The following is a 27,839-nucleotide window of genomic DNA, read 5'->3' on the forward strand; positions in this document are numbered from 1 at the left end:
GCAACAGCTGGCTGAATAGCTGAACTGGCCAAAGAAAAGGAAGCCTTTAATAGTGACTCCAATTTCTTGTCAACAGGGTCTTTCAAACCCTGCGCGTTATCTACAAGTTAATTTCTTGTTTGAAGGAAGAGACTGCTGCGTCTACTGCTGGCATGCTCCATTTTTTAATGAACTTTTCATTCATGGGATATAAAAAAAGGGAAAGCCTCTTAGGAGGAACAAAAAACCTGTCAGGATGTTCCCAATCAGCATACACCGCCTGTTCCAACAGGGGGGTGTAGAGGGAAAGCCTGTGCGGCCTGAAGTGGTCTCAGAGATCCCAAAGAGGACCATGGGGGCTCAGTCACCTCTGCAAGAGGCAACTTAAAGGCAGAATGAACCATTTCGGTCCGAGTCAGGATCAAAAGCCTCTGCGACTGACAGGCAGATATCAACTGGATATCTTCTTGTCCAGATTGCTCAGAAGCAGACTCATCTGCCGGGCCCTCCACAAAGTCCTGAGCTTCAAGCATTTCCCCATCCTCAACCCATTCCTGCTCCAGACTAGGAGGCTGCAAGGAGAGGGATCTGTCACACTTCCTGCTACCCTGTGGGATGGAGGCAATCGCCAGCAATCCTGTGCTCTAACCCGGCTAGGGCCGAGGACAGTTCATCCTTAGTGATAAAGGGTGAAGCAGCAGCTTTGACTGTGGGCACAATACCAGATAGGCGCAGTGGCTTAGATTGCCCGGATGCCTCTGGTCTTTCAGGGGATACAGCTCTACACAGGGATACGACTAGGTTCATCAGGAACTACTGACGACATCAGTGTGCCCTTTCCTGTAGAGTTAGTCCCGCTCCTCTTTTTTGAAGACATTTACTCGCCACAAAAAGAGTACTTGGGTGTAGTATTAAAACACCTCAGAACTGAGACTCTCGAATAGGGCTCCCAAGCCCCTATGTAACAATCCTGCTAAGCACCTTTAGCCTGCCAAGCAACAGTTGGTGACTCACGTGACCTGGGTAAGGAAAGAACGAACCGCTGCAAGTGTCTGTTCAGAGCCTGCTCTATGTCCCACAGCTGCCTTCTGGAAGCACCACATGCTTGGCCTATACAGCTTAAATAAGCTGGGTGTGGGCCGGAACATTCTGTGCGTGCGCACGCATGTGCGTGGTCCCGGCGAACGAGTGTGGCTGTATTTGCACATGACGTGAATCCTTGTGCGCCCAGATAAAGGCTGCGGCGAAGCGGCGTGCGCCATGGCCGCCAAACGACTGCAAAGTCCAGCGGCGCTTTTGCGAATGCACGTGCGCCATGGCCACCAAACACAGTGGCACTCTTGCGAATGCACGTGCGCCATGGAGAACCAAGGCGAAATGACGCACCGTTGTGCGCCATCATACAGGTAAGAAACAGCCAGACACAAGCAAAAAAGGTACACTTTGCAAACACCCACAGCTAGCCCAACACTCCCCCGTATGGTCACCGCACACAGGTGTCCAGCCTCTAGCCAGCTTGACTGTTACAATCACTGGGACACCCCACAATAAGTGCGCATGGCAGCTTAGAAACTAACAGCCCAAACTTCACTCATCACGGTGAGTTCCTGTCACTTGAGGTCCTTCAAGGACTTTTTTCATGTTTAGGGTCCATTCCCTTGGACCTGTACAGCACCCTGCAGGAATGCCTTAGCCCTGTGGTGTCCAGGATTCCACTTCGCAGGGTCCAGCACCCGGAGGCCACATTACAGGCAAAACCTTGCAGGATCTTGAGTCTCCTTTGCGAGGCTCAGGTACCATTTATCTAAGCATATAAGCCTGTGTCAAATGGATCCGATTGGTCAATCCATTGATTCATTTAAGAACAGTTTGTGGGACTATAGAACTGGAGCTCAGAGAGCTCAAACAAACCGTGCTATCCCCCTTGCAGACACTGGTGAAAAACGGAAGTGCTTCCTGTGTGGGAGGGGTTATATAGGGGATCACTTCCTGTCTGAAAACCTTTGGTCTACCAGTGTCCATTCACTTGGTGATGGAGTATAACCCAGTAGGTAATGAATATTAGCCTGACTCTGTGTCCCATGATGTATGAAAAAGAAAACATGATTTTCAAGATTATATTTCAAAATCTTGTGTAAAAAAAAAAAAAAAAAAAAAACTGCCACAATTATCTGACCCAGTCACAAAACACAAAATTTTATGGAATCTGGTTTGTGGATTGGAAGCATTACCCATAATTATGGAAGTTATCTTTACTCATATCAAGATCAACAAGGAAAGGCTCTTTCAGACCCTTTCTTCCAATAACTGGTCTGTGTATTGGCCAACACTTGTAATCCATTGCTTAAATAATCGCTGAACTGGAAATGAAGATATGGTCAACAAGAGCATATGTACTTCTCTTACAAAATGTTTTTATTTCATCCAGCATGATCAACATGGGGTTTCACAATTCCCTCATTGACTAGATTTTGTCATCGTTGTGGCTGTCCAAATCTCCTAAAGCAGGGATATGCAATTAGCGGACCTCCAGCTGTTGCAGAACTACAAGTCCCATGAGGCATAGCAAGACTCTGACAGCCATAAGCATGACACCCAGAGGCAGAGGCATGATGGGACTTGTAGTTTTGCAACAGCTGGAGGTCCGCTAATTGCATATCCCTGTCCTAAAGGTTGAACCCTTAACCCCTCTTGGCAAGGTAAAACTGGCCATGCATATAATAATGTTATTGCAAAGTCTTTAAATTTGTCTGACTTTAAAATTGATTGGATTGATTTGGTAGGATATCAAAATTAACAACTCTAAAGATTTTAAACAGTAAGTTCATGTTTTGGAACAAGTTACATGTTCCACCTGTAGTACATGAACTTCCTGTCCCATTCCTGGAACAAAATCGAGTCAGTCTGGCAGCTTCTTAGCTAATCACTGGAAGCATTGCATTTTTTTGAATTAATACAAGGCTTCCTTTAACTGGCTGAGGTAGAGATTGTGAGCTCATTCTCCCCCTTGCCACTGCAGCCAATCAGAAAAACTCATTCATAAAAATACTTAGGCTTACTGTGAGTGGCTGAGCAGCATTCAGCCCAACAAGGTTTTGTTCAGGGAACAGAATGGGAAGTCCCATGTACTTCTGTTGAAACACTGCGCTGTACACTGTATGTAGCTGATGCTACATACAGTTTATACAGCAGATGCATTTCTTAGTAATGGAAAGTTTGTTTAGGTCAACTTGACCCAAACAAACTATTTCAGAATAACACAAAACCCGGGGTTAGGCTTTAAACTGTTGCTGCTCGTGCAACACATATATGCACATGATTTGCTGGGCAGCCAAAGTTTCTGTGCTGAGTGCACGCTCACTGCACACTCCCAGCACACAGACTGAGCTGTCAAAAACAGCTCTTGGTCCCCAATAATGATCGATAACCAGTGGGACCAGCTTCCCATCATGTGACCACTGTGACAGCCAATCATAGGGATCACAAGATTACCAATCCTTCCCACCCATCAGGCGTTCATATTTTTTTTTAAGGGACACTGGGGCAGGTGGGAAGGGGTTAAGGGATGCCCTTGCACTACATTCTTGCACTACTAAAGGAGATTGTACAGATAGTAATCTGATCATCTTAAAGCGGACCTTCAGTCATTTTTCATCTTTCCATCTATTAAATCTTCTGCCCTTGTTTTTTCATCTTTGGATAGTAAAACTTTTTTTTTCTGCCAGTAAATACCTTATGCAGCCCACTTCCTGTTTCTTGTCTGATAGAAAGCCTAGGGTTATGACATCATACACAGCTCTCTCTCGTGAGAGTTTGCCAGGAAAGGAAAGGGTAATGATTCATAAGAGGGCCAATGAGAGCTGCAGAGCTGGAGGTGCGTCTGTCTCTGTAAATCCAGGAAGTGAACAGGCAACAGCAACTTCAGCTGCCCACAATTAAAATGACTGCAGCCAGACTCAGTGGAGGGAGATTTCTGCAGCATATTTGGTAAGTACAGAATCACAGTAAATTTAAAATATGCAAAGTGGTTGGAGGGAAGCTTCAGAATGGCAAAGATGTTTTTATTACAAATTATGTGAGTAGACTACAGTTCCTCTTTAAAGCGGGATTCCGGCCGGGAAAAAAAAAAAATTAAAGTCAGCAGCTACAAACACTGTAGCTGCTGACTTTAAATAAGCACACTTACCTGTCCTGGGTGCCTGCGATGTCGGCTGCCCGAGGCCGACCCGTCCCTCGGTGCGCCATCCTAACTAAGGGAAACAGGCAGTGGAGCCTTACGGCTTCACTGCCAGTTTCCTACTGCGCATGCGCGAGTCGCGCAGCACTTTGTGAATGGGACGCGATATGTTGTGGGACACACACAGTTCCCATAACACACCACGCCCCATTCCCCAGAAGACAACCCAGGCAGGAGAAGACTGAAGATCACCGCGGCGTAGGAAGAGGCAGATTAGGAAGACTGCCTAGCAACAGCCATTTCATGCAAGTTAAAAAAAAATTTTTTTCCCCACCATTTTTTTTTTAGGTATTTTTTTATGCAATTTTTTTTTTTTTTTCAGGGTGGGTCCACTTTAAGAGAAGTGTAAAATTGCAATATGCACCTGCATATTGCCACCTTAAGAAATTGCCAAATGTTTTCTTGCATTGTTCAAAAATATTTGCTTCTATGACCAGCATTTCAAGTGTAGACTAAAAGAACTAGTCTGGGACTTAAAACCTAAAATTTATCTGTCCCTAATTTACTTCAGTCACTTAAATTTTAAACTGAAAGACTGAACAAAAGCACAAGGAGATATCTACAAAGTAACTTTAAACTGATGTCCTTTGCATAAAGATCCCAAACTAATGGCAAGCACAATGGTTATTACAAAATGTCATCTTTCATTGTGTGATCAGCAATTCTGTTTCATTGATCTGCCTTATACATTTGTGTCTGCTCTAGCCAGGTGGGTCTTAGCGATGCTGAACACAAATGGTGAAAAGGTATACATCCGAGTTGAACCATTATTTTATTGCTTAAAGCCTAAAGCAGGCCATTGACAGTACAAATGTTTTTTCCTGCAACCCATGGAATTTGCACGATTCCCCCATCAACACACAAAGTGCTGACGGGAATCCCTCCTGCCAAGGCATTGTGTCGAGCCATCCCCGCCAGGAGAAGACCGTGATTACGGCTAGAGGCTATGGCAGCCGCTAGCGATAATCGCAAGTGAATCTGGCAGTCTGGCTGTACCCAAATTGATCGATCAACTTGTTACATTCAGCCTGCCCATACATGGTTCCAATCTTGCCCAGTTCCTGCTGAACTGGCTGAGATTCGGTCTACTAGCTGGCCTATTTTTTATATCAGCACAAAGGGACAATACTTGCATTGAATGGGAAATGCCTCTCGTGCTGGGGGGCCGCTCTCTTGAAATCCTCCATCCCCCCCCCCCTCCCCCAAATACCCCACAACAGTAATCTTGCTATGCTGCAGAGAGTATATATAAACAGGTGGATGCGTCATAGGCACTCAATATGGCTGACCTTTCTGCTCCCTTCCATTTATAGAAGCTGTAGTATAGCTTCCAGCATAGAAACCTGCCCTGTGAATGGAGGGACTGGTGCATGAATGACAGGCCCACCTCCTCCATTCATATAGTGGTTGAAGAGACCATTCTCTGGTGTCCAGATATTGATGACTAAGAACATCTGACAAATTTTCCATGGATGGAATCTGCACAGCAGTCAGCGCTGTAACATGTGAGGCAGAATTGATCCAGCACCGATTTCTAAAGATTTAAGATCCATATGAATCTCTTTACGGTCTGCACTGTCCAGCTAACATTGGCAGACAGAACCTGTCAACTGTTCCCTTAACTTGAGATCACTGAAATATCCCACAATGGGTATGCCCTGAGAGTGAAGCAGAGAGAGAATAGGGGCTAGCACTTTGGTAAAGACCCGGGGTGCAGGGGACAGGCCAAAGGTAAAGGCAACAAATTAGTCATATTGTATGCCCACAGCAAAAACGCAGGCAGTTTTGATGTGCTGGAAAGATGGGGGATGTGCAAATAAGCATCCCGTATGTCCACAGAGGCCAGCAAATCTCTTGGAATTTTTTAACCTAAAAGAATTTGTTGAGGACATATATATCCAGTATGGGGTGAATGCCTTCTTTCACCTTGGGGTCTGAAAAGGCTTGAGCAGAAATTCTGAAAAATTCCTGATCTTCTAGTATTTGCAGAGAAACTGGCAGATTTGACAGCATGAATCAGGGTGGAGGCAGAGACAGAAACTTCAGTTTGTAACCACTGGATGGGACAAAATGTCCAAAACATCCTAGGACCAGATGGTTATGAAGACTGACAGATGTTACCCCACTTTTACAAATGGGCGTGTCCCCTTATTGAGGGGAGGACTTTGTGGGTTTGGAGGTCCAGTTTCTGCAGTTAAACTGCATTCTGGACTTAGATTAGACACCCTATCAGCAGGTCAGAGGGTGGGAGAAGCTACAGACCTGGATCAAATTAACAAGCGGGTTGTTAATATGAAAAGACTTACGCTCTGTATGCAGATCTCCAGCTCCTCCCGCCCTCTGCTCTGCCGATAGGATGACATCGTTGGTGGGACGGGCCACATAGTGGGAGATGAGCGGTGACTGTGGTCTGTGTTAGCCCCGTCTGGACCGGGGTCGGCGCATACCTCCTACTGTGCGACCCAGTCATCAACAGGCCATGGACCCATACCAGTCCACGGCCCGGGGGTTGCGGACTCCTGCATTAGCCAACTCGTTAGGACATGAGGTCCAGTGGCTTCGGCCCATTGGTCAAACGCCCCATGTGCCCTATGGCCAGTCCGGGCCTGGCTTACACCCACGTGTCCTCAAAAAGTTAAGCTCTGTTATTTTAAAGCCATGGTTTCTAATCTTTAGGGAATCTTTACTGACTGGGATAGTACTACTGGATTGGCATAAGGCCAACGTGGTGGCTATATTTAAAAAGGATCAAAGTCTTTACCAAGTAACCACAGAACGGTTAGTTTAAATTCTATAGTCGGGAAGATACTTGAGAGTTCAAGACCGCATAGAAGATTTTTCCTAGAAAACAATATCTTAAGCATGGATCCACAAAAGACAAAACAAACAAACAAGTCTGATTTATTATCAAGTAAACAAAAACTTAGACATAGGAGTGTCTGTGGACGCAGTGTACTTAGATTTTTTTTTTTTATTAAAAAACAAGTTATACTTACCTGCTCTGTGCAGCAGTTTTGCAGAGCAGCCGGCTCCTCTTCTCGGGTCCCACGTCGGCACTCCTGGCTCCTCCCTCCTGCCCCCACAGTAAGCAGCTTGCTATGGGGGCACCTGAGCTGCTGCTCTGTGTGTCAATTCACACACGGAGCTGCGGTTGCGCGCGACCCCCCTCCTGATTAGCTCACTGGCTGTGATTGACAGCAGCAGGAACCAATGGAGTGCGAATCTCCAGAAAGGCAAGGCTCTCCTGGACATTGCTGGATGGAGAGGAGGCTCAGGTAAGTATTGGGGGGGGGGGGGGGCTGCTGCAACAGGTTTTTTACCTTCATGCATACAATATGCATGAGGGTAAAAAACCTGTCTGTCTTTACAGCCACTATAAGTTAAAAAAAATTCAGTTTGTAAATGGATACAAATCTGGCTAAAAGACTGTATTCAGAAAGTAGTGATTAATGATTCATAGTGGTGTACCCCTGGGTTCAGTGTTGGGACCCCTACTTTTTAACACATTTAAAAAACGATATAGCGTTTTGGATAAAAAGTACAATTTCAGTCTTTGCAAAGGACACCAAGCTATGCAGTGGAATGCAGAGGACACCATGTGACAGGTAAGTCTGACATTGTGTACTAATATGCTGTGCATACTAGTACATTATGGCATAACTCACCTGGGGGTCTTAAGAACAAAAAAAAAAAAATATAAAGCTGACTTTACTTTCTCTTTAATAATAGCATGCAATGCCAAGCTGCAGTTGCCAAAGCTAGTAAAATACTTTGGCGGAAACCAGATTTAACCTCCACATGTGGAAAGGCTTCTTCACAGTAAGAGCTGTGAAATTGTGGAACAGACTCCCTCGAACTATTTCTGGCCAGCTTAGTAAAGGGTTTAAAAAAAAAAAAAAAAAAAAAAGCGCTGGATGCATTCCTAAATGTACAAAAATATAAATGGATACAGGTAATAACACTGGGGTAGTTGATCCAGGGAATATTCGATTGCCTCCAAGGGGATTAGGAAAGACATTGTTGCCACATTGAGCAATTTGGATCACGCTTTGAGGGGTTTTTTTTGCCTTCCTCTGGATAAGTGTTAAGTGTTGGGTTGTGTGTATGAAGGTATTCTTTTTTTTTTTTTTTTCAGTTGGTTGAACTGGATGGACTTCTGTTCTTTCCAACCTATGAAACTCCCAAATTTTAAATTTACCTTGGCTTTCTTTTTTGGTGACAATGGTCACCAATACAAATAAAGGGGTGAAACTAAACTGGTATACAGACAACTATTATATAGTCTGACAGAGGGTCTAACCCCCATACCCAAAAAAGTTTTGCCTAGAAATACACTTTATTGTTGTGTGGTACTGCACAGTAATTTATTGAAACACGGTTTGTTTTTTTCTGACTCCCCTTACTACAACCTGACCAGTTATTTTGTCTCATTAAATCCTAAAAATGTCTAAATAAAAATGTGAGCATAGATTTGTCTTACGGAATGAAATGTCAAGTACAGCAAATGAGCTCACCCAATCGTATTCCGTAGTCGCGTATTAGAGCATCACACCAATCCACAGATTTCCCATAATCTTTACGAGCAACATCCTTAAAAAAAAAAATAAATATAAACCAAATGTTTACAAAAACAGAAACAAATATAGCAAATATCAGAAATGGAGAAGCTGGGGATACTGCATTGTGGTATACAATGGGTATAGAAAAGAATCATCCCCTTTAAAGTAATTACATTTTGTTGTTTTGCAGCCTGAAATGAAGACAGACACAGTTTTTGTTTTATACAGCTGTATTTACTATTGACACAGACAGCAGGACTCAACTCTGAGCCAATGGCTGCTATCAATCCAATCAGGACGCGAGATACTGGCTGGAGCTCAGGTAAGTATAAGGGGGCAAAAGGTGGTCCAACAAAAAAATATTGACATAAAGGGGGGTGATCCTGTTTTTGAATTGTTTTTAATTTTTCTGACATGTTGGTGTTAGATCTTTTACTTGGATGTTACAAGTTGCACTAGTAAATACAGCTGGATAAAACAAACTGTCTTCATTTCAGGCTGCAAAGCAACAAAATGGAATTATTTTAAAGGGTGGGATGGGGTGATTCTTTTCTATACCCACTGTATAGTTCCCCATCCAAACTGTTAAAACAGTTGCAATTTCTCCCGTGAAACCAGTAAGTGAGGAGAGCAGTCGCATGGAGTCAGGTAAGTGTTTATAGATGGGAGGTAGGACAGGGTCTAAAACTGTTGTCAGTTATCCAAGAAACTAATTGTAATAGGTGTACTTTCTTCTCTAGCTCTAATATTAATCACCGATCGTTCACTGGCTTCAGTGGAGTTAAGGCAGTTTATACCTTTGTATAAAAGTGTTTATTGGGTGATTGCATGAGGAGGAGGAGGAGGGGGGAGGAGGAGGAGGGAGGAGGGAGGAGGGAGGAGGGAGGGGGGAGGGGGGAGGGGGGAGAGGGAGGGAGGAGGACGGAGGAGGGAGGAGGGCGCTGTTTCTTTAACCACTTCAGCCCCGGAAGGATTTACCCCCTTCCTGACCAGGCCCTTTTTTGTGATTCGCACTGCGTCGCTTTAACTGACAATTGCGCGGTAGTGCGGTGTTGTACCCAAACAAAATGGACGTCCTTTTTTTCCCACAAATAGAAATTTCTTTTGGTGGTATTTGATCACCTCTGCAGTTTTTATTTTTTGCTCTATAAACAAAAAAAGAGCGAAAATTTTGAAAAAAAAAAAAAAAAAAAAAAAAAGCAATATATTTTTTACTGTTTGATATAATAAATATTCCAAAAAATATTTAAAAAAAACCCAAAATGTCTTCCTCAGTTTAGGCCAATATGTATTCTTTTAGTTTTTTTTTTTTTACCAAAAATAAATAAATAAAATTTGCAATAAGAGTATATTGATTGGTTTGCACAAAAGTTATCACGTCTACAAAATATTGGATTTTTGGCATTTTTATTATATATTTTTTTATTAGTAATGGCGGCGATCTGCGATTTTTATCGTAACTGCGACGGACACATCAGACACATTTTTGGGACCAATGACATTTATAGAGTAATCAGTGCTATAAAAATGCACCGATTACTGTATAAATGTCACTGGCAGGGAAGGGGTTAACACTAGGGAGCGATCAAGGGGTTAACTGTGTCCAAACTGTGTGGGGATGGGACTAGGAGAGATGACAGATCGCTGTTTCTACTTAGTAGAAACACACAACGTGTCTCCTGACAGCACAGGGATTTCGGTGTTTACACACAGAAATTGCTGTGCTGGCTCTTGTGCATGTGATCGCACATGGCCGGTGGCGATCGCACCCGCCAGCCACGGGTCCCCCACCGTGCAGTTTTTATACTGTATACAGTAAAAAAAAAAAAAAAAAAAGCCAAAAACGCTGCACTTGCGTTTTTGATGCTGGTCCATTGAATTCTATTACATGCAAAAGGCTGCATTTTGCATGAAAAAAAGTCCCTGACCCTTTCCAAAAACGCAGAGGTACAAAAAGGCATTGATGTGAACATGTTCCATAGGAACCCATGTTAAAAAATTCCCATGCATTTCTGCAAAATGCATCAAAAAACGCGCTAGTGTGAATGGAGTCTAAAAGATTTCAGTACGTTTTTCAATTGAGTTGTACAGGTCACATTAAAAGGTGGAAAAAGTTCTGAAATGATTTATCTTTGTCTTTTTTACATCACAGAAACCTGACATTATAAAAAGGGGTGTGTAGACTTTTTAATATCCACTGTGTGTAGTTTTCATATGCGTGTGTGACCTACACATGCGTTTGCCTTTGCGATATTTTTTTTTCCATTTTATTTTTTTTTATTTCAGATTTTTTATATTGTTTGGTTAAAGCCCAACTCTGGGCTGTTAGAAGTTTCCCTTGCAGTCGGGTCCCATTCATATGGCATGGGCTAAATGATTGTCTATGGGGAAAGGAATACGTACAAATGCTTACCTTACTCCTTGCTCCACTAGCAGCTGGCGCTCATCATGTTCCAGAAAGTGGACGGGCCATCACTGTCCAATGCAGGACTGCTGGTCCTGCATTGTACGTCATGATGTCAGACAGCTGCGAATGAAGTAGCTTCAGAGGATTGGTCACTGGGAAGCTTGCAGGAGTGGGACGCAAGATAAGAATTCGTACTCATTCCTTCCGACTAGCCAAATGAGCATTGGAGCAGTGCAGGGGTACATTTAAGAACATCCAAAGCTGGGCATTAAAGTCTAAATTTCCTATGCGGTTTCTTCTGTCATCAACATAAATATACACTTTGTGCCTATTTAAAAGTGACAATGGTTTCTAGATATGATTGTATGCAATAGAACTTAATCTGACAGCAGAAATACATAAGTCTCTGATGCACTAGCTTTCCACCAACTTACCAAAAGCTCCTGCTTCTCCGGACAGTCATAATGCTTTAATGTGCGAAGAGATACTTGGAAACTATAAAAAAAAAAATAAAAAAAAATAAAAAAAAACACAAACTTTCAGTAATTTCAGATTGGCAAGCAGAATGCGTTGCCCATGGGTTATGCATTATGAAACAGATTACTGATGAGGAAATGGGATCAGGTAAATGAATGAAAGATTTCTGGGAACATAGATAGACTTCAACTGTACTCCTTTAACCACTTGCTTACTGGGCACTTAAACCCCCCTCCTATCCAGACCAATTTTCAGCTTTCAGCGCTGACGCACTTTGAATGACAATTGCGCGGTCATACAACACTGTACCCACATGAAATTTTTAATCGTTTTTCCCCCACAAAATAGAGCTTTCTTTTGGTGGTATTTGATCACCTCTTCGTTTTATTTTTTAACAAAAAATAAAGTAAAAAGTAAAAAGACTGAAACTTGAAAAAAAAAAAAATGTTTTTTTTTTAATATTTTGTTATAAAAAAAAACTTAAAACAGGTAATTTTTCTCCTTCATTGATGTACACTGATGAGGTGGCACTGATAGTCAAAAAAAAAAAAAAAAAAAAAAAAAAAAAAAGCAATATATTTTTTACTGTTTGATATAATAAATATTCCAAAAAATATTTAGCAGTGATGGGCACCGATCAGTTACACTGATAAGCAGCACTGCTAGGTGGCATCGATTGGCACTACTGGTGGGCATTGATAGCTGGCACTGTTAGGTGGCACAGATGAGGCAGATGTCTTCTCTTCCCCTAAGTCCTCTCTTCCACTTCGGGACTGTAATGGAAATTTGTAAGTTCTATATATAATTGTATTGTATTTTGTATGTATTGCACATTGCCCTCACTGTGCAACAGCACTAATAATGTTTTCAGTAAATGTTTACATTCTTTCAAGTCCTGATTAGAATTAGCCTACCTATGTAACACCCCTTGTTACCATAAATGTACAATTGTAATATTAATGTGATACCTACGTAATCATGTGCATAAAAACCTTCAATTGCGTCATAATAAAGCAGAACAGTAATTTGGAAAGATGCTGAGCGTATCTTTTGTGTCTGTTCCCTACTGCAGTAGTTATTATTAATTTGGAACCACTATTCAATATGAGGATAGGAGTTGCCCATCATCAATTTAACCGAGTCAGGACCTTTGTCCCTCGCATCTGAGCCGGTGATCGGCTTTTTTTTCTACTCACGCTATCAGCGCGAGTAGAAAAAAAAAAAAAACGATTAACGATCTTTTGTTTACATCATGTGATCAGCTGTCATTGGCTGACAGCTGATCACATGGTAAGGGGCCGGGACCCTCGGATCGGTGATCACCCGAGTCTCAGTGACTCGGTGATCACAGGGCGCGTGCACACGGGAGGCCGTCATATGAATGCCTCCCGGGAATTCAGGTCTGCGCTGTGGCCGTCATTCGGCCATAGCGTGGATGTCAAGTGGTTAAAGTATAGGATACCCCAACATTTCATATTTCTGATGCGTGTTTATGCCATCATGCATTTTGTTAATAAAGTATCCTGTTCTCTTTGTGTTGTTTCCTTTGTGTAAAATACCCGGTGATCCCGCCAGTCCCTCTGCTTTCCTATTTCAACTGGCCACATTTTAGCACATCCAGCCCAGCATTGTTGTCAGTTTGTGTCTTTGCATTGGAAGCAGAGCCTGCTTGCACGCTACTGGTCAGACTTTTCTGACACACACTCTGGCCAACTCTTCACTGGGAGAATCAGAGTACTGCCGTTTCCCTGCCTCTTGCTGACATGCTCCTGCCCAACTCTTCACTGGAAAGATCAGTGTACTGTGGTTTAATTGCCTGCTGCTGACATGCCCCCCTTTCCAGCTCAAGGTCCAGTGAGTGTGTGTGTGTGTGTGTGTGTGTGTGTGTGTGTGTGTGTGTGTGTGTGTGTGTGTGTGTGTGTGCTATATTACCAAAAGTATTGGGACACATGGCCTTTAATGGCGTTCCAGTCTTAGTACGTAAGGTTCAATATTGTATTGGCCCACCATTTGCAGATATAACAGCTTAAACTCTTCTGGGAAGGCTGTCCACAAGGTTTAGGAGTGTGTCTATGGGAAGGTTTGACCATTCTTCCAGAAGCGCATTTGTGAGGCACTGATGTGGACGAGAAGGCCTGGCTCACAGTCTACGCTCTAATTCATCTCAAAGGTATTCTATCGGGTTATAGTTAGTTGCAATATATTGTGTATATATATATATATATATATATATATATATATATATATATATATATATATATATATATATATATATATATATACACACATACACACATATACATATACACACACACACACGTTTTGGCTTGCAATACTATTTAAAACTAAACAGGCTGTTTTACAAGGTAAAGATTCACATATACTTTAATAGTGCATTTGAGAGACTAAATAAGTTACTTAAAAAAAAAAAAAAAAAAAAAAACACAAAAAAGAGTCTAATGTATAGTTAAGTGAAAAAAATCATAGGAATTTATCAAGTTCGGCTAAAAGACGAGTTTTTTTTATTTAATTTATTTTTTTTCATTTTACCAAGACAACATGGGGAATTCATGGATATCACTGCCACTGGATTACCCACCTCATCTGTTCAGGAAGAGGGTAGGAAGAAAAGGAAATAAAGATTTCATGTTTTTTTTTATTTTTAAAGATGAAAGGGTGGGGCAGCGGCCCCAAAAGAAAAGTCATGATAATGCATGCAGAGCAGCAAAGAAAAAAAAAAAAAAAAAACCCAAAAAAGGTAAGTCTGATGACATAAATTATGAACGTCATCAAATTGACTGAAATACAGTCAAAGGAATATTAAAGCTTTTTTTTTTTTTAATTATTATTAACAAACATGTTATACTTGCCTGCTTTGTGCAGTAGTTTTGCACCGAGCAGCCTGGATTCTGCTCTTCTTGAGTCCCACACCGGCGCTCCTGGGCTCTCCCTCCTGCCAGATGCCCCATACAGCAAGCAGCTTGCTATGGGGCACCCAAAGCAGGCACGCTCCTGACCTGCAGCTCTGTGTCCATTCACACATGGAGCCCTTGCTCGGCCCAGCCCCCTTCTGATTGACTTTTGGCAGCAGCGGGGGCCAATCAGAAGTGCGAGTCCCCGGAGAGGCAAGGCTCTTGTCGACATCGCTGGATTGAGAGGGGGCTCAGGTAAGTATTAAAGGGCACGCTGCTGCACACAGAAGGCTTTTGGTAAGTTTAAACTGAAAGGGAAGAAAGAGTCCTTGAAGAATTTGTTAAACTCCCGGATGAAGGAGGTAAAGCTAGTAGTGAGGCAGATGAGAAGAGATTGATTTTAAATGGGGTTAAATTTTAAAAATAAATCTAAGAATATTCACCCTTTAAGTTATAACAAGTATGTCCATTTGTTTATGGAAATGGTGACAAAAGATGAATATACATTTGTGCTCATAAGTTTACATACCCTGGCAGAATTTATGATTTCTTGGTCATTTTTCAGAGAATATGAATGATAACACAAAAAAACTTTTTTCACTCATGGTTAGCGCTTGGCTGAAGCCATTTATTATCAACCAACTTTGTTTACTCTTTTAAAATCATAATGGCAACAGAAACTACCCAAATGACCCCGATCAAAAGTTTACATACCCCAGTTCTTAAAGCGGAGTTCCACCCAAATTTTGAACAATATCTGTATGTATTCTCTTCCTTGCCTAGATGCTGACATGCCATTTAAAAAAAATTTAAATCGCCGTAATTACTTTTTATTTTTCTATTCTTCTTTGCACTTCCTGGTTCTCCTCCCGTGGGAGTAGGCGTGTTTCTAGCCTCTCCCAGACTCCTGGGAGCTAGTCTCAGGCTTCCCAGGATGCCACTGAGCATGTGCGGGAACGAGTGGTGAATGCTGGGAGCACAGCATTCACCACATCCAGGAAATAAATGCTTGTGGGCTTCAAATGCCCACAATGAAGATGGAAACCGCCTGCAGTGAATAATACAAGTTATTCTTTCCGACTAAATCTGACACAGGCGGACATATTACACACAATATGTGAGCATGTAATGCTGAGAAGAAAAGTTTGTGAATGAACTGAAAAAAAAAAAAAAAAAACGATAGATAGGTGGACCCCCACTTTAATAACGTGTATTGCCCCCTTTGACATCGATGACAGCTTGTAGTCTTTTGTGGTATTTGTGGATGAGTCTCTATCCTCTCAGATGGTAAAGCTGCCCATTCCTCTTGGCAAAAAGCCTCCAGTTCCTGTAAATTCTTGGGCTGTCTTGCATGAACTGCACATTTGAGATCTCCCCAGAGTGGTTCAATGATATTGAGGTCAGGAGACGGAGGTGGCCACTTCAGAACCTTCACTTTATTCTGCTGTAGCCAATGACAGGTCGACTTGGCCTTGTGTTTTGGATCATTGTCATGTTGGAATGTCCAAGTACGTCCCATGCACAGCTTGATGAATGCAAATGTTCCTCCAGTAATTTTTGATAACATACTGCATTCATCTTGCCATCAATTTTGACCAGATTTCCTGTGCCATTGTAGTTCACACATCCCCAAAACATCAGCGATTCACCTAAGTGTTTCACATTAGGAATGGTGTACCTTTTCATCATAGGCCTTGTTGACTCCTCTCCAAATGAAGCGTTTATGGTTGTGGCCAAAAAGCTAAAATTTTGGTCTCATCACTCCAAACGATTTTATGCCAGAAGGTTTGAGGCTTGTCTGTGCTGTTTGACGTATTGCAAGCGGGATACTTTGTGGCATTTGCGCAGTAATGGCTTTCTTCTGGCGACTGCACCATGCAGCCCATTTTTCTTCAAGTGCCTCCTTACTGTGCATCTTGAAACAGCCACATCACATTTTCAAAGAGTCCTGTATTTCGCCTGAAGTTAGTTGTGGGTTTTTCTTTGCATCCCGAACAAATTTTCCTGGCAGTTGTGGCTGAAATTTTAGTTGGTCTACCTAACAGGTTTGGTTTCAACAGAACCCCTTATTTTCCACTTCTTGATTGGAGTTTGAACACTGCTGATTGGCATTTTCAATTCCTTGGATATCTCTGTATATCCCTTTCCTGTTTTATACAGTTCAACTACCTTTTCCCGCAGATCCTTTGACAATTCTTTTGCTTTCCCCATGACTCAGAATCCAGAAACGTCAGTCCAGCACTGGATGAAGGATGCAAGGGTCTATCAGGAGTTCAGAAACTCATTAACCTTTTATTCACACAAACTAATTACAAACAGTTCACAGGTGAGGATGGTTACATTGAATAGCCATTCAAACCCTTTTTGTCAACTTGTGTGCATCAGGCCAAAATCACCAGGATATGTCATTTGGGTAGTTTCTGTTGTCATTATGATTTACAAAGAGTAAACACAGTTGATTAATAATAAATGGCTTCAGCCAAACACTAAACATAAATTCTGTCAGGGTATGTAAACTTATGAGCACAACTGTATAAATATATATATATATATATATATATATATATACACACATACACATACATACATATACACACACACATACATACACACAGTATCTCACAAAAATTAGTACACCCCTCACATTTTTGTAAATATTTTATTTACCTTTTCATGTGACAACACTGAAGAAATGACACTTTGCTACAATGTAAAAGAGGGGGGTATAAAGATTGTATAACAGTGTAAATTTGCTGTCCCCTCAAAATAACGCAACACACAGCCATTAATGTCTAAACCGCTGGCAACAAAAGTGATTACACCCCTAAGTGAAAATGTCCAAATTTGGTCCAATTAGCCATTTTCCCACCCCGATGTCAAGTGACCCGTTAGGGTAACAAGGTCTAAGGTTTAACAGGACAGGTTCTACTCAGAACAGGCCTTGCCATGGTCGACCAAAGAGGTTGAGTGCACATGCTCAGCATCATATCCAGAGGTTGTCTTTGGGAAATAGACACATGAGTGCTGCCAGCATTGCTGCAGAGGTTGAAGGGGGGGGGGGGGGGGGGGGAATCAGCCTGTCAGTGCTCAAACCATACGCCGAACACTGCATCAAATTGGTCTGCATGGCTGTCGTCCCAGAATGAAGCCTCTTCTAAAGATGAGGCACAAGAAAGCCTGCAAACCGTTTGCTGAAGACAAGCAGACTAAGGACATCGATTACTGGAACCATGTCCTGTAGTCTCATGAGACCAAGATAAACTTATTTGGTTCAGGTGGTGTCAAGTGTGTGTGGCGGCAACCAGGTGAGGAGTACAAAGACAAGTGTGTCTTGCCTACAGTCAATCATGGTGGTGGGAGTGTCATGGTCTGGGGCTGCATAAGTGCTGCTGGCCCTGGAGAGCTACAGTTCATTGAGGGAACCATAAATGCCAAGATGTACTGCAACATACTGAAGCAGAGCATGATTGATAACTTCTCCGCAGGATGTGGAAACCTTGCAAAAAGACCTGAACAAACTAATGGGGTGGGCGACTACATGGCAAATGAGGTTCAATGTAGAAAAATGTAAAATAATGCATTTGGGTGGCAAAAATATGAATGCAATCTATACACTGGGGGGAGAACCTCTGGGGGAATCTAGGATGGAAAAGGACCTGGGGGTCCTAGTAGATGATAGGCTCAGCAAGGGCATGCAATGCCAAGCTGCTGCTAATAAAGCAAACAGAATATTGGCATGCATTAAAAGGGGGATCAACTCCAGAGATAAAACGATAATTCTCCCGCTCTACAAGACTCTGGTCCGGCCGCACCTGGAGTATGCTGTGCAGTTCTGGGCACCAGTCCTCAGGAGGGATGTACTGGAAATGGAGCGAGTACAAAGAAGGGCAACAAAGCTAATAAAGGGTCTGGAGGATCTTAGTTATGAGGAAAGGTTGCGAGCACTGAACTTATTCTCTCTGGAGAAGAGACGCTTGAGAGGGGATAGGATTTCAATTTACAAATACTGTACTGGTGACCCCACAATAGGGATAAAACTTTTTTGCAGAAGAGAGTTTAATAAGACTCGTGGCCACTCATTACAATTAGAAGAAAAGAGGTTTAACCTTAAACTACGTAGAGGGTTCTTTACTGTAAGAGCGGCAAGGATGTGGAATTCCCTTCCACAGGCGGTGGTCTCAGCGGGGAGCATTGAAAGCTTCAAGAAACTATTAGATAATCACCTGAATGACCGCAACATACAGGGATATGTAATGAAATACTGACACATAATCACACACATAGGTTGGACTTGATGGACTTGTGTCTTTTTTCAACCTCACCTACTATGTAACTATGATTCCCTCTCTTCGGAGACTGAGCAGCATTCCAACGTAATGACCTCAAACACCTCCAAGACTACCACTGCTTTGCTAAAGAAGCTGAGGGTAAAGGTGGTGGACTGGCCAAGCATGTCTTCAGACCTAAACCCTATTGAACATCTGTGGGGCATCCTTAAATGGAAGGTGGAGGAGCACAAGGTCTAACATCAACCAGCTCTGTGATGTCATCACGAAGGAGTGGAAGAGGACTCCAGTGGCCCACCTGTGAAGCTCTGGTGAACTCCATGCCCAAGAGGGTTAAGGCAGTGCTGGAAAATGGTGGCCACACACACACACAATTTTGACACTTTGGACATTTTCACTTAGGGGTGTACTCACTTTTGTTGTCAGCCGTTTAGACATTAATGGCTGTGTGTTGAGTTATTTTGAGGGGACAGCAAATTTGCACTGTTATACAAGCTGTACACTCACCACTTTACATTGTAGCAAATTGTCATTTCTTCAGTGTTGTCACATGAAAAGATATTATAAAACATTTACAAAAATGTGAGGGGTGTACGCACTTTTGTGAGATACATTTGAGATAATTTTAGCTGAGCATCCCACCAGTTCCTGCACTTCTTTATATATTTAGATGTTTTCCCCTCTCCAATCAACTTTTTAATCAAAGTACGCTGTTCTTCTGAACAATGTCTGGAACGACCCATTTTACTCCGATTTTCAGAGAGAAATGCACCATTACCCAGCATGTACAGCATTTGCTGCCTTCATCCTTAACCACTTGCCATATAGCAAAAGGACAGCGGCAAAGTGGTTTCAATAACCTGACTGGGCGTCATATGATGTCCTCAGGATATTAAGCCGCTGCGCGCCCCTGGGGGCACGCATCGTGGCGATCGTTGTTGCGGTGTGTCAGTCTGACACACCGCAACTACGATCCCGGTAAAGAGTCTCTCACGGAGACTCTTTACCACGTGAATAGGAATAGCCGGTGATCAGCTTTTCCTCACTCGGCTGCTCGTCAGCGGGGGGGTCTGTGCTGATAGATCAGCGCAGCCCACGCCCCCCCCGAGGATGCCCACACTGGACCACCAGGGAAGCAACTAGGAGCAACAGGGATGTCACCACAAGGTATGCCACCCTAGACCACCAGGGTTGCCAATCAGTGCCCACAATGGGCATCCCTGATTGGCATCCATCAGTACCGTACATAACAGTACATCAGTGCCGCCTATCAGTGCCCATCCGTGCCGCATATTAGTGCCCATCAATGCCACCTCATCAGTGCAGCCCCATCAGTGAAGGAGAAAAAACTTATTTACAAAGTTTTGTAACTGAAACAAAAAAAACAAAACAAAAAAAAAACACTTTTTTTTCAAAATTTTCATTCTTTTTTTTATTTGTTTAGCAGAAAATAAAAATCCCAGAGGTGATCAAATACCACCAAAAGAAAGCTCTATTTGTGGGAAGAAAATGATAAAAATTTAGTTTGGGTACAGTGTAGCATGACCGTGCAATTGTCATTTAAAGTGCGACAGCACTGAAAACTGAAAATTGGTCTGGGCAGGAAGGCTTATAAGTGGTTAAAGTGGAGTTCCACCCACTTTTACAACTCTTCAGCATCCCTCACTAAACTGTGCACTGTAAACAAATTGGATATTTTTTTATTTTTTTTCTCAGCACCTATTGTATATCTGTTGTATTAATTTTTCACTTCCTCCTCCCTGGCCGCGGCCCATCGCATCATTTCCTGTTTGCAATGCCTTCTGGGAAGGGGCGGCAACTTCCCCTGAAACTGCCGTTGTTATGGAAACCTGACCTGAAACCTATTACACTGCTTGTGCTGCACTGAGCATGTGCGAGATCTGCAAGGATGAGATCCAGGAAGAAATACAGTCTGGCTTCAGATGCCCACCCTTAAGACGGCCATGGCCTGCTGTAAGTTTATAAAATAACAAACTCCTGCTATAAACTAACAAAACAGACTTTAGTTTACAGACTAACTTTACTAGAATACATTAAGCTTGTGTATTATAGGGGTATTTTTATTTAAAAAGTATAATTTCGGCCGGAACACCACTTTAAATAAGGGCCACCTGTTTTTTCACATATTGAATGACCTAACTAATTGAACGCCACACTGCTATTATTTTGAACACGCCCCTTTCAATTAATGATTCAATTACACATAATGAGCAGCATGCATGTCATGACTGTTGGGTCTGCTGGTTTTCTATTACTCTACTACACCTACTAGTAAATTATTTGCCATGTAGAAATATAATTTATACCAAAAACAGTGACTGACCTGGTTAGTGATGTTGGACTATTATTTTGAACACCACTGTAAAGGATTGTGGTGTCTGTTCAGTTCTTAGCAGTGTTTACAAATGATCAGTCTGCTGCTGTAGCCCCTCACTTTGCAACTTGCTACCAAAATTGTACAGTCTGACCATTTGGAGAAATATTATGCCTGCAGCAGATTAATGCCAACATCTCAACCTGGTTCATTGTCTGGAGTTTAAAGACCGCTTTCTAACTGTAAAATGTAAGGTTTGTTTTTTTCTGTTTTTTTGTTTAAGAGTATACTGCTGTCGCACACTGATATGAGCAATTTATTCATGCAGACGTGAAAATTTACTAACAGGCTCACTTTTAACTAAATTAAAAAATAGCCATCTTTGTCTTACATTACAGCTTTTTATGAGGCATCTTTCTTTACCTTTTCTTCTGAGAGTTAGGATCAGAAAGGCACTCCTCCACAAATATTATTGAAGCCCGCTTTTCTTTGTGTCGCACTAATTTTACCTGTCATGGATAAAATATTTATCATGAGCTCTTACAGAATTTGAAATATTGTTTTCACTGTCAAATCTAAAAAGTATTATAACACATGACACTTACCAAAGATGGCCAGTAAGGGTATCGCTTAAATTTACACCAGACAAACGACCCACGCTCAAAGGAGGCTGGTTCTAGAAGAAAATATGTCACTCAGAAATCTGGAATTTTTTTCATCAGAATAGGAACACTGCCAAAAATTACCAAAACAAATGTGAAAAACAGAAAAAAAAAAATGGAGAAAACATGAGATACAGACTGTGAAGGTACCATTTAAAAGGGGAAACTATTCACTTTCTGGGTTTATTTGTATAAAATGCTAGTTTGGTATATGCTTATTTTATATGTAGTATGCATTCTATGTAAAAATCTCCCTATTAAAAATGTGCTTGATGGCATAAACACTTCTTTCACAAGTATATAAATATATGAGAATTGTGGGCTCCAAATACTGCAATGGGATTTAGTTCTAACATGCACTGGAGAAAAATGTCTGACAGCAGCTGATTTTATTCTAAGGAAATGACAACTGCAGTCTGACAGTTTGCCTTAGGTAATAGCACCATATCATTTTCTCTAGTAATATAAGGTTCGGCAATAACACTACCTTTCTTAAATTCAATGACCGGAAGTTCTACATCTTCCTCTGTATCATCATTTGGCCACACTTCTGGAACAGCTTTGAATTCTGGAGAACTACATTCCATAGACAATTCTGAAGATAATATATCTGAAACAAAATCCACACATTTGATTGCATTTTCAAATAAAAATCAACTGGTACATAATCTCAAAGGATAAAAACAAAAAAAAGAAAATTATGAAAAATTACCATAAAACCCAATACAGTAATCGGACTATCCATGTGCAGCATACTGTACCTGTGTGCTGAGCAATCCCCTCCTAAGCCAGTATCAGGCAAACAAAGAAGTCTAAGTGAGCAATACACGATCATACATTTTACACCCAAGATTTGCAACAACTGACACTGCAATTAATTCTACCCAATGGTAAGTTTATGTAGCTGGTATTTGACCGCTTTCATAATATATGCATGTGTAGAATAGACTGCCTCAACAGATCATATGATCTAGGGCAACCTTTGAGAGGTAGAGATCTACCTGGGCCAAATGGAAGCGAACAGAGATCACCAGGGTGCTTTTTTCAAAAACAAAAAAATTTACCAAGGCCTCAATAAAATTAGTATGTAGGGCAATGTACAGGGGCCAGTAGTTTCCAGGGTTGAGTACAGGGGTCATGAGTGTGTAGGGCAGATTAAAAGGGGTCAGCAGGGCAGTGTAAAAGGGTTAGCAGCAGGGAAGAGGACAGAGATAAGCAGGGCAGTGTACATGGGTCAGCAGAGTGAAGGTCAGCGGGGCAGTGTACATGGGTCAGCAGAGTGAAGGTCAGCGGGGCAGTGTACATGGGTCAGCAGAGTGAAGGTCAGCTGGGCAGTGTGCATGGGTCAGCAGAGTGAAGGTCAGCGGGGCAGTGTACATGGGTCAGCAGAGTGAAGGTCAGCGGGGCAGTGTACATGGGTCAGCAGAGTGAAGGTCAGCGGGGCAGTGTACATGGGTCAGCAGAGTGAAGGTCAGCTGGGAAGTGTACATGGGTCAGCAGAGTGAAGGTCAGCGGGGCAGTGTACAGGAGTCAGCAGGGTGGCAGTCAGGTAGGTCAATGTACAGAGGTCAGCAGGTAAAAAGACAGAGGAGGTCAGTGATTTTACCCATATGCAGAGAAGGGATGTGGTGGTGACATATTCCTCTGGTGTGCTAATCCCTGCTAGCCCTCCTCCCCTGTCCCATACTATCTGAGGTCAGGCACATGACTTCTCTGCACCACTCTGGAAGTGGCTAGAAACACCAATGTTCCAGTCTTACGAATTGAGGGTCAGCAAGATGGTGACATAACTCATGGGTGACATTAGTCTGAACCAGCCACAGTTTTCCTACTGGGAAGTTGTCAAAGCCATTCATAGACGGGGAACAACTCTGCCACCTGTGATTGGCCGTCAGCTTTGATAGATTCCTGGCTGATGACCCCCCTCTATAGAGGAATTCTGGCAGAATTAAAACTATTCTATGTCAGATTCCACTGGGGAAAGTGGTGGAGGAAGTTTTACACCTCTGCAATCAGAGGATACAACCAGTTGCTGAAAAGTAGGAGGAGGAATGAGCACCAGAGGGAAAACTGCATTTATTTAAATGACCACTAGCTCAGGGAAAACTCATGGACCAGCTGTGGAAATATGGCTGTGTAACCACTGTCACTGCAGGTGGAGCACAATAACAGTTGTGTTTGGTGTTACCTTCAGCAGAAAGGAAAATCTGCTGCATAGGAAAAGAAACGCAGTCTGCCTGACATTTTTCCATAGTGCTTCACAGCTGATTTTCACATCTCTGCCTTGCTGTGTAGAGCTGAGCGTCCCTCGAACACTGCTGTTTTGTCTCTGGCAGAACTGTTGTGAGGGGAAAAGCAGCGTGGGTAAATTCAAAGAGCAGCTTGGCTAAAACAGAGCCCAGCAGCTAGAGCACAGCAGGAACACAAGGCTGGCTTTCAAAGCAGACAGCCAATCAAAGAGCTGTGCCGTCAGGAAGCTGATAAAGCCAACAGCCAATCACAGGTGGCAGAGGCTTTCCTGCCACCTGTGATTGGCTGTCGGCTTTGTCAGCTTGAGATTTGCCCCTTAAAGGTCCGATTCGCACCGCTGTGCAAATCACATGCGATGTCTGTGCGATGCAAATTCAGCCATACAGCTTGTATGGCTGAATTTGCATTGCATTTGCACCAAACTCGCACAGGACCCGTTTTTGGTCCGCACCAGAATCAGATCACATGGTTTCACACCCACATGCGATCCGATTTCTGTCTGAACTGAAATGGGGGTGTCATTAACTTTGTATCGACACTGCCAGCAGTTCACATAGGGCAGTTTGAACTGCCTGCGAGTTGTATGCGTTGCGGGAACCCGCACTGGATTTGCAGGGTTCCTGCATCGCTGTAGCGTGAACAGAGTCTAATACATGGACACAACTCAATTTACAGTATCCAAGACATCAGTGAGCGCTGACCTACAGTAAACATCTCACTCTCCAATAATAATAATAATAATGTTACCCAGTAAGGCCAGCCACAGACCCGTGGGCCGCACCTGGCCCGCCACCCCTTAATGTCCAGCCCGTTAGTGCACGCGAGAAATTCATGTGCACCCGGCCCGCGGACATTTTTAACACCGGTCGGCTCTTGGGATAACAACCCGCTCCCCCTCCTGCTGCTTGCCTGGGCTCTCCTGCCCCCCTGGGAGATCCTAGCTGGTCGGAGACCCAAACAAAGCCGAAATCGGCTTAATTTGGGTCTCAGATCTAGTAACCTGGAAGTGATGTTATGGACATCACTTCTGGTTTACAGAAGACTTAAAGTGGTTGTAAACCCTTATCTTTTTTCACCTTAATGCATCCTATAAAATTCATGGCAAACATGCACCTGATACCCATGCTTGGGGTGGCATTAACATTTAATGGTAACGCAAGCGCCATGTATACATGCGTCAAAGTGCGCATTTTTTGTTCAGAAACACGCAGATGTGAACGGATCATCATTGTTCTTGTGTAAACACACCGTCACTTTCAGGCCCCATCCACACCTAACAAAATGGGACTGTACATTTTTTGTTTTTCCTACACAGCTGCAGCAAAGTCATGGGACATTTTGGTGTGTTGCGGTTAGCACTTTTTTGCTGTGCATTTTGCTGCATTTGCGTTTTGTATTGCTTCATTTGTGTGAAATCCCTGGACTTCCTGCCAATTCCTCTGCTTTTCTATTAAAAACTGACCACACTAAGAAGAGGAACGCACTGTGGTCAGTTCTCTAGCTGTGCTGGGAACTCAGCATGCTCTCCTGCAATAATCAGATTTGTCCTGACATGCCACCCCTGCACAGCCATTCACTGGGAAGACCAGCGTGTTGGTTTTTCCTCCCAAAGCATTCTGAGCGCCTTATGTAGCTGAGAACAGAGGGTATGTAATCACTTAAAAAAAAAAAAAACACACACACACACACACACGTTATAAATACCCTTTTCCACCCCTTTTTTCTTTCACTTCTATTTTAAACTGAATGGGTTGTTTTACAAGGTGAGGGTTTGCAAGTACTTTAACCACTTGCCGCCCGCCATATAGCAGAATGACGGCGGCAAAGTGGTTTCAATATCCTGACTGGACGTCATATGAGCCGCTGGGGGCGCGTATTGCGGCGATCGTTGTTGCGAGGTGTCAGTCTGACACCCCACAGCACCGATCTAGGTAAAGAGTCTCTGACGGAGACTCTTTGCCACGTGATCAGCCGTGTCCAATCACGGCTGATCACAATGTAAATAGGAAGAGCCGTTAATCGGCTTTTCCTCACTCGTGTCTGACAGACGCGAGTAGAGGAGAGCCGATCGGCTACTCTCCTGACAGGGGGGGGTCTGTGCTGATTGGTTATCAGCACAGCCCCCCCTTGGATCCTACCCAGGACCACCAGGGAAACCGCCCAGGATCACCAGGGAAGCTGCCCAGGACCACCAGGGAAACCTGCCACACTGGACCACCAGGTATGCCCCCTAGACCCCCAGGGAAATACTAACCAGTGCAAAGGCAGCTGCCAATCAATGCCCAGGCAGCTGCCAATCAGTGCCCACTCCAATGCCTACCACTGCCAGTGCCACCAGGGATGCGTATCAGTGCTGCGTATCAGTGCCGCGTATCAGTGCCATGTATCCGTGCCCATCAGTGCCACCCATAAGAACCCATCTTTGCAGCCTTTCAGGGCCCACCAGTGCCACCCATGAGTGCCCATCAGTGCCGCCTATCAATGCCCATCAGTGCTGCATATCAGTGCCAACCATCAGTGCCGCCTACCAGTGCCCATCAGTGCCATATATCAGTGCCCATCAGTGCCACCTCATCAGTGCCGCCGTATCAGTGCCTGTCAGTGCCGCCTTATCAGTGCCCATCAGTGAAAGAGAAAATTTACTTATTTACAACATTTTTAAACAGAAACAAAAGCAAAACTTTTATTTTTTTCAAAATTTTCGGTCTTTTTTTTATTTGTTTAGCAAAAAATAAAAACCGCAGAGGTGATCAAATACCACCAAAAGAAAGCTCTATTTGTGGGAACAAAATGATAAAAATTTAGTTTGGGTACAGTGTAGCATGACCGCGCAATTGTCATTCAAATTGCGACAGCACTGAAAGCTGAAAATTGGTCTGGGCAGGAAGGTGTCTAAGTGCCCTGTATTGAAGTGGTTAAGAAGCTATGACCATAAAAAGATGAATGAAAGAAAGGTGAAAGAATGAAAAAAAAAGGTAGGTTAGGAAATACCCAAAAGGAAACAGAACTAACGAGGCAAAAGGCAGTAGCATGTGTACAAAGGATAGCAAGCCCTCTTTAGCCACTTTGATACCGGACACTTTTACCCCCTTCCTGCCCAGGTCAATTTTCAGCAATGTCACATTTCGAATTAAGACAATTACGCAGTCACGCAACACTACCCATAATACATTTTTAGCATCTTGTTCATACAAATAGAGCTCTCTTTTTGGTGGTGTTTAATTTTTGCTAAAGAAAAAACACTGAAAATTTAGAAAAATATTTTAGATTAAAAAAAAAACAAAAAAAAAAAACACAACACAACACACACATTCTTTGTTTTGGTTATAACATTCTGCTAATAAATCTTTCTTCATGAATTTAGGCCAAAATGTATTCTGCAACTTTTTTTTTTTTTGGTGAAAATAACCCAAATCGTAGTACATTCAGGCTGTAGGAAAGTTAGAGTTCACAAACTATGGTATATATCTGAAAATTGATCAATCCTGATGTACTGACGGCCCATCTCATTTCTTGATGCCTAAAAATGTCAGGACAGGACAGATATCCCCCAAATGACTCCTTTTGGAATGTAGACAGTCCAGAATTTAAAGGGAGAGTGCAAAAGTAAAAAAAAATTAAATACAAAGAAAATCTTTAAAAGTACCCCTGTCCCCTGTGCAAAGGCAAACATCTGTCGGTCCTGCATGCACGCAAACAGCAATAGTCCCACACATGTGAGGCATCAGAGCGAAC

General features: G+C 42.8%; 1 protein-coding gene across 9 annotated transcripts in view; it reads right to left on the reverse strand.

The window, feature by feature from the left end:
* The window catches only part of PWWP3A (PWWP domain containing 3A, DNA repair factor), a 124,586-nt gene that overhangs the window by 42,315 nt on the left and 54,432 nt on the right, over positions 1–27,839 (reverse strand). For all 9 annotated transcript variants that reach the window (XM_073596781.1, XM_073596801.1, XM_073596790.1 and 6 more), the window contains 5 exons: positions 22,342–22,464; positions 21,798–21,868; positions 21,616–21,701; positions 11,617–11,677; positions 8,731–8,806 (listed from right to left, as the gene is read on the reverse strand). In XM_073596781.1, the coding sequence (XP_073452882.1) occupies positions 8,731–8,806; positions 11,617–11,677; positions 21,616–21,701; positions 21,798–21,868; positions 22,342–22,464 (417 nt within the window). The remainder of the gene's footprint in view (positions 1–8,730; positions 8,807–11,616; positions 11,678–21,615; positions 21,702–21,797; positions 21,869–22,341; positions 22,465–27,839) is intronic.

The sequence above is a fragment of the Aquarana catesbeiana genome, linkage group LG01 (genome assembly GCF_042186555.1).
Source record: "Aquarana catesbeiana isolate 2022-GZ linkage group LG01, ASM4218655v1, whole genome shotgun sequence".
Taxonomy (NCBI): Eukaryota; Metazoa; Chordata; class Amphibia; order Anura; family Ranidae; genus Aquarana; species Aquarana catesbeiana.